Source organism: Penaeus vannamei, chromosome 28 (assembly GCF_042767895.1).
Source record: "Penaeus vannamei isolate JL-2024 chromosome 28, ASM4276789v1, whole genome shotgun sequence".
Taxonomy (NCBI): Eukaryota; Metazoa; Arthropoda; class Malacostraca; order Decapoda; family Penaeidae; genus Penaeus; species Penaeus vannamei.
Window position 1 is genome coordinate 21700127 of NC_091576.1, and position 7500 is coordinate 21707626.

The 7500-nt window shown below is 41.7% G+C and overlaps 1 protein-coding gene across 8 annotated transcripts in view; it reads left to right on the top strand.

Moving 5' to 3' along the window:
- Positions 1-7500, top strand: part of LOC113804519 (serine/arginine repetitive matrix protein 2) — a 32279-nt gene that overhangs the window by 18545 nt on the left and 6234 nt on the right. For 4 of the 8 annotated variants that reach the window (XM_027355415.2, XM_027355412.2, XM_027355413.2 and 1 more), the window contains 9 exons: positions 1185-1253; positions 2311-2451; positions 2698-3055; positions 3241-3305; positions 4627-4861; positions 5044-5301; positions 5583-5719; positions 5894-7155; positions 7348-7500. The exon at positions 7348-7500 is cut by the window's right edge and continues 22 nt beyond it. In XM_027355415.2, coding sequence (XP_027211216.2) covers positions 1185-1253; positions 2311-2451; positions 2698-3055; positions 3241-3305; positions 4627-4861; positions 5044-5301; positions 5583-5719; positions 5894-7155; positions 7348-7500 — 2678 coding nt within the window. Of the gene's footprint in view, positions 712-1184; positions 1254-2310; positions 2452-2697; positions 3056-3240; positions 3306-4626; positions 4862-5043; positions 5302-5582; positions 5720-5893; positions 7156-7347 lie in introns of all 8 variants that reach the window. The other 4 variants (XM_027355410.2, XM_027355409.2, XM_027355411.2 and 1 more) reach the window with 3 other exon arrangements.

Here is a 7500-nt window from a genome sequence, read left to right on the forward strand (position 1 = left end):
TACGGGATGACGCCGACGCGAAGCACGGCCGATTCGGAGGACCAGGGCGACGACTTCACGCAAGGGGAGGGATCAGGAGAGCCTGACCTCCATGTGGCAGCTGAGGATGGGTGCGATGTATCCCCCACTCCACTGCCAGCTTTCCTCACGCCTTTGTATCAGAACTCTGTATCAAGCAAAAATGAAAATGGCTTCAATGACGAACCTTTGGTAACACCTCGGTTAAGCCTCACCACACCTGTGCTTCTCACTGTTAATGCACTGAAAGAGATGGAGAGAAGCCAGACTACTTGCCCAGAACCATTTCAGAGAGAAAACTATTTATTTTCCAGTGTGTCCTCCCATTCTCAAAGCTCAAAAGTCTCTCCAGTTAAGTCAAGAGATATCTTCCCCGCAAAAGCATGTCCTTCATTCTCAGCTGTTATTGGCAGCAAGACCAGTCCCTTTGCAAACCTTTTGCGTGGATTAAACCGTGTAGCCAACAAAAATCCAGGTGGAAACTCCAACCCTGGAGATGGCCACATGTTGCAGGCAAGCAGGAAGGCACAACCTACTCACATGCAAAGACTGCCTTTGAGGTCTCAGATTCCAGGAAGTCCCAGTAGCATAACAAGTAGCATCACAGGTCATGTCTTCAAGTGGAGCCAGTCATTAACTTTACCTTTACTGTCACCACTTCCTGAAAGCCATTGTGGGGACATCCAGGCACAAGTAAGTAATATGCACTCCTTTCATTCAAGACTTACGAAGTCATCATCAAAAAGTAAATATTTAAATTTCAGTTAGTAAGTCTTTTTGCTTATTGTTTCTTGGTACAGTAGGATTCATAAAGAGGGTTCGTCTTCAGAAAATGGAAGGTAACTGGTATTGTGAGTGAGGAGTGAGTAAGAGTAAGTGAGAGTGTAAGATTATTTTTTTGTTGTTGTTTGTCCAGGATTACTTTTCTTACAAGACTTTCTTTCTGACTTTGTTGTATTTAGTATTTGGTATATTTTTGGTTTGAATGTATTTTTTCTTTCCCTCGTTTTTTTTCACCTTTATAACTTTCTGATTAAAAGAAAAAAAAAGAAAAAAAAGTATTACCTTATATTATTATTTTTTCCTGCTACATGTGAGACTGTGTATGAGTGTATACATGTGTGTTAGCTTTCCTTCTAACCCCTATTTAACTGGTCTTCTTGCAGGGTGCTTCAGATGACGATTTCTTAACAGAGTTGATGTACAATTTAGCAGAAAAGCAGGACCAAGAGGAGGTATTATTTTTTGAGAACCCATTTCTTATTCCAAGTTATAGTTTAGTAGCTGAAGGTGTCCCCCCTTTGCCTTTTGGTATCACCACGACAGGTATTCGTGGTGGTACGGCAGTGCTGGCGGCAGAGACATTGGCGTTGATGTGGTGGGAAGCCAGACTCAGTGTGTGTCATTGCGGTCATGGATTGCCTTGTCATTTTAGCCATGCAATACCTTGTCATTGCAGTCTTGGGTTGCCTTTGGATTGCAGCCTTTGACTGCCATAACGTTTTTGCCCAGGAATGTGTATTGAGTAGAGTGGAGGTCGGTGGGGAGAGACTGAGGCTACTACTTGTAACTATTCCTCTCCTTCCCCTGTCATGGAAATGTGTAAACTTCATAAGATGCTCTTGTAATGGAGATTTAATTTCTTTCCTTGTTAGATGTTTCTTAATGCTCTTGAGTTTCAATTGCATCAGTGTAGTTCTTCATTTGATAATTTTTAGTTTTTTTTTATTGATTTCTTATTTTAAGAAATAGCCATGCTAGAAAAAAATCTGTTTCTTGATGATAATGGACAAGGGGGAAGGATTGATTACTGGTTATCAGCACTGGAGTAGTAATTGTTGCAGATGTTGCTAAGTATTGCACAAAGGAAAATGCATGACCATTGTATTGAAAAGTAAATCACCATAGTAGTAGTTGTATGTATAGTTATTGCACATTATACTTTGTATCAAAATTTTGGTAGACTTTTCTGTTCATTTATGGTATTCATTTTATTTATTTTCATATCCACCTTCAGAAATTAAGTGTTATATTTTTCATCTCTATCTTTTCTTCTCGCCATATATTCCAGCACCTCTTCCCAGTTCCTTCTATGTCTGTTTCATCTTCAGTTTCCTTACCAAGAGTGCCATCTGTATCAGTTCATACGCCAAATCACCATCCACAGCAAACATCTGCAATGATCTCAAAGGGAGACATCAGAAACATCATCAGTATCAGGAAATTCCTTATTTCCTATATCAAAATGAAGCTTTACCAGTAGGACCTAATAGTCAATCTCATTATCTGCAGGCATCAGATGAGGAGGACTTGGTTGTGGACGAGGTCGTCTCGCTGTCCATGGTGGGCAAAGGCAGACGGCAGCGCTCAGAATCCATTTGCTCGGTCTCTGGGCCTTGTGTGCCACCTGATCTCCTCCTCAACACGTGCAAGGTATGTCAAAGAAAGCTTTTACATATGGTGTGTCAAGCTATGTTAATGTTTTGTACATTTTGGTTTTGTTAAGGCTATATTGACTTTTGTGTCTGCCTTTTTAAAGAAGTGAATATATGTATATGCTTTGAATGTTGTAATATTTTCTTAGGGATTACTTTGATCAGTAACAGAATAACTTCCTGGCTTACCTGGAGTAGTTCACACATTCTTTTCAAATTTTTATTGTTGTATTATATCTTACAGGTTGAAGACAGTCAGGTGAAGGAAGAGGATGTTTTAACAGAAATTGCAGGTGTGTTTGATGATTCCACATTGCTGGCAGATCAGCTTATTGAAGCCCAGTTTAGCCAAGAGGAACTGAATCAGCTGGTCAAAGAGGAGGTGGTGTCCGACTCAATACTCTTGCCGAAAAATACCAGCGCACCTGCCATGCAAGATGATGAGGACCTCCAGTACTTGAATATCTTACAAAATGAAGCATCTACCATTTGTGAAAATAGTGCTCTGAGAAAGTCTAATACAGAAAGGATTAACATTGAGGATGTGGACATCAAACCTGAGGAATTGGATCGGCCAGTTCCTTCAAAAGAGCCACTGAAAGGTATTCATAAAAGCTATTTTCCTTTTCTTTTTTCATATGTCTTCAAAATACCATGCCTGATACCATTCCATAATGAATATAGATTTGTTTATGCATTTATTTTCCACATTTGTAGACCAGAGAACTTATCAAAATTGTGAGTCACTCCGACTAATTACTCCCTCCCCCCTACCCCTTCCAAACAGGTTTGGAGAAATCTAAATCTGTGGCTGACCTAAGTGGACTTAATGCACAGGTCATTAGTGAGAAGGTGAGTGTGGTATCGCACAGGCGGGTAGTGGTGAGGTTCAGTGGTGTTGGAAGTGATGGGAAACTTTGTGGTGGTGATGGAAGTGGTGGTAATGGTGGTGGTGCTGTTGTTGGGAGAACATTGGGGACTGCTGGAGGAGGGAGCATCACACGTCTCACTCTCCCTAGCAAGGTGAGGGTGTGCAACATAAGAGGATGTAGCGCATTCACCTGCATAGATCTGTATTTTCTTGTTCCCCCACTGCCTCAATGGGGACATGAGTGAGCAGTGAAGTTTGCGCTAGTTTTGGCTGACTTACATATATCTGGTCCATTTGTAGGTTGGTTCCTCTCAAGGAATGTCAGTTAGCCTCAGTACTTGATACTGCAATTTTGAATTGTATATCCTGATTTTTCTAAATTTTGAAATATAGAGCTGAATTATGTACTTTTGGAAATGGTAAATATTTACACAATGCAAAGAGGTATGAAACATTTTTATTATTATTATTTTTATTAGATGACGCTTGTCTTGTATCTACACAGCATACAGTCTTATTCGTTGACTAATGTTCTTTCATTTGTGTGTCATGTAATATGTATATAAGTACTGACTACTTTGTAGTCAATCCTGAATTATTGTATACATGCCAGAAGATCACGTATACATATAGTGTCTACTGTGGTTTTGGTTTATTGATGTTATTTACACACCAACAGTTTCACGAGGGGAAGGGGATGGGTGCGGGATGGATGTGGTGTATTTGATATGATGACATGCCATACAATGTCAGATTTATGAGTTAAGACTTCTATTTCCTAAAAAAGATGAAATAGAATAGCTCACTTGTGATCAATGTATATAGAATTCCCTATACAAAATATAGTGGGATGCTAACCAATATTCGTACAGCATTAGGGATTGATAGCAGTTAAGATTTCTCCTCAGAGGCATGTGAATGATATAAATTATGCAGTTGAATAGTGTACTCTTGAATTTAACATCATAGGAAAATGAGAAAATTGCTTACTTAGAAACTTGTAGCCCTTTTGTGCATTTTTGTTGTTAACTTATGCAATTAGACAGATTTGCTAGAACTAGTTAGCATGAAAAATGAACGGTTGGTTTATATGTTCCCTTAAATAGAGCCTAATTTGTTACTCACAAATGTTCTGATTTGTCAGAAAAGAGAGTATACACTCATGTTGTAAGGTGTTGACTTTGTTGAAAATTAACAGTTCCAGCATATTTCCTTTCTTTTCATTCCCATTTATTTTTGATACATTATTAGCACACAATATCCCCAGGCAAATCTATTCAATAACACTTCTTCTCCCACCAGGTGAAGTCAGTTCAAGCCTTGCAGGGCAATCGGACGTTAAGCATCGATGGCAAGGAAGTTAAGCTGCCGGCTGGCTCGATCATTCTGGCTGTAGTAAATGAGTCAGGTTCCCTTGTGCCCTTGCCACAGCTCCAGGTGACACCACAGTCCCTGACTCGTGCAGTGAAGACAGAGAGCCCTGAGAGAGGGCAGGATGAGGAGATTGATATTGAAACAGTCTCTGAGAAAACTCCAGGTGAGTTGGTGAATTGATTAATTTTTTTTTATCTTTCTCTCTTTTTCCATGTTCCTTCCCTCCTTTTCCTCTCCCTCAAACTCCATCATTTTTCCTCCTTATCTTATAGTTCTGTAGTTATCCAGACCTTTTACTACATTCCTTATATTATCTAAAGGTAACTCTCCAATTTTTCTCCTCAGTGTTGGAGGCAGGTGACCTGGATAGCCTCTTGGCACAGTTTGAGGCTTCTGAGGCAGTTAACAAGACCTCAGGTGAAGGGGCCAAGGATGGCCCCAGCAGTGCTCCTGAGCAGGTGAAGGTCAGCGGAGGGGCTTTAACACAGAGCAGGGGGCCCTCTGTGCCAGGTATTGTCCCCCTGGGCATCTCCCCACAGTCCTCCCCCACCCACCAGAAGATCAAGGATGCTTTGCCCAAGGAGATCATTGAGAAAATTAAAGGTAGGGACTTGGGTTGTCTTAGTATGTATATTCCTTCTTGTCTTTCCTCCTCCTGCTCCACCACCTCCACCTTGTTTTTCTCCTCTATCTCGTCAGTCTCTTCCACCTCCTCCTTGTCGTCGTCGTCCTCCTCCTCCTCGTCCTGCTCCACCTCTTCCTTCTTACTCTTTTTCTCCTGTATTATGAATGATAATTTTTTTATGGAAATTAAATATGCATGTCAGATTAGACTAAATTTTTGCTGATACTGACATTGTCTTAATTAATCAACTCTCTTTTAGCATCAACTAAACGGAAAAGTACGCAAATGTTGTCGGAGCCACCTGTGCTGCGCAAAGGCCGTGGAGGGAGACAGCAGGAAGGAACTACCAACCGCAATAAAATCCTTCGTGTTGCGCCCCAGAGCACTTCTGCACAGGTATAATGTGTGGTTTTACTCTTAGTTTTAAAAGGAAAATATTGGCATCTGGTAGCATTTACTTTTGAGGTAAAAATTCTCATACTACAAAAATATATAAAAGTTGCTTACCCAACTGACAAGCTCAAGGAATTGAAGTCTAAGACTTAATTGAATATTTTTTACTCTCCTCAGACTGCAACAGATGAACGAGTCCCTCCTCCAGTAGACCATGACTACTGCTTCTCTCCAGACAAACAAAAGCATGCCAAGCAAGACTCCAGTGATAGGATGAATGATGAGTTCTTTAATAAACTTCCTGATTATTACACCACTATGTCGAGACGCCAGTCAAAGAAGGCAAGCATCTGTTCGGATGATGGGCATGATGACGGTGGTAAGAAGGACAGTGGTGTGGAGTCGGGAGATGTGAGTGATGCGAGTGTGGAAACAGAGGAGCGCAAGAAGGAAGGAAAAGATGGAATGAGTAGACAGGAAGGGTGGAATAACCAGGAGAAACTCAAAAATAATGATAACACAGATGATGTATATGACAAAATTCCTGCTTACATGACTGACATTGGCAATGTCAAGCCCAAAGATGAAGAAGAGATGAATGAGAATGAAGAAAAGGATGGAGATAACATAGTCATTACTAATAAGCCTGAGGTGAAGAAAATCAAACGGAAACTCAATCTGTCAGAGTACCGGCAGAGAATAAGAAGTGCGCAGAGTAGTACTTGTCCCTCCCCTAACCATACTGACTCTGTGCAGACCTCGCCAAAGCAAGGTGACTTGCCGGTGTCTGATCTGGTCCAGAAGATGGAAGAGGCCAAGACTGAAGAGGAGAAGTCAGATCTTGCACCTAAAGATACTGCTGTCGATGTAGTAGAGCCAGAGGAAGACACAGAGGAAGGTGAACTGAAGGGGGATTCCGACCCAGAGGTTCCTATGAACCAGCTGGCGGAGAAGGCAGCTGAAGTCTACAGTGCAGCAAACAGGACACCGGAAAAGACAATGTTGCCTGTTCAACCAACTTCCTGCAGCAGCATGGGGTCAACAAGCTCTCGTGATAGTAGAAGGAGAAACTCCAGGACTTGCTCAATGAGAAGGTGGTCATCCTCAAGCAGAAGTAGAAGCCGAAGTAAGAGTCCCTTGAATAGCAAAAAGAACCACCTGTCTCGCAAACACAGATCTTCACGTGGGAAGAGAAGAAGGCGTCACAGGAATTCCCACTCGTCAGTTTCTCCACACAGTTCCTCCAGGAGGAGGTGGTCCAGATCTCGGTCACGCTCCAGGTCCAGGTCCAGGTCAAGGTCAAGGTCCAGGTCAAGGTCAAGGTCAAGGTCAAGGTCCAGATCCAGGTCAAAGGGGCGATGCTCATCCACATGTAGTTCATCCTCGTGCTCAAGCTCAAAATCTAGGTCAAGGTCTCGATCTACCAGGACACGAGATAGGTGAGGTCTGGGATGTAGCAATGGTGATGCTTTATATTTAAACTTCCTGTAAAGCTTAGAATGGAAAAAAGTTATCAGAATAAATTTACTTTATTACAATCACAATTGATATAAGAGCAAATTAAGTAAGAAAGAGATTTATTTTCATTATTTTTCACATTGAAATTCATAAACTTTTTCTTGAATCATCAGGTGGGGATATTCACGTAGATTCTCTAGAAGTCGGGATAGGAGACGCAGATCTCACAGTCGCTCAAGATCACGTTCTTCATCACGCTACAGCAGAGTAACACGTTCCCGCTCGCCCGTCTGGGGGAACAGAAGATCCCGCTCACCCCCTCGACT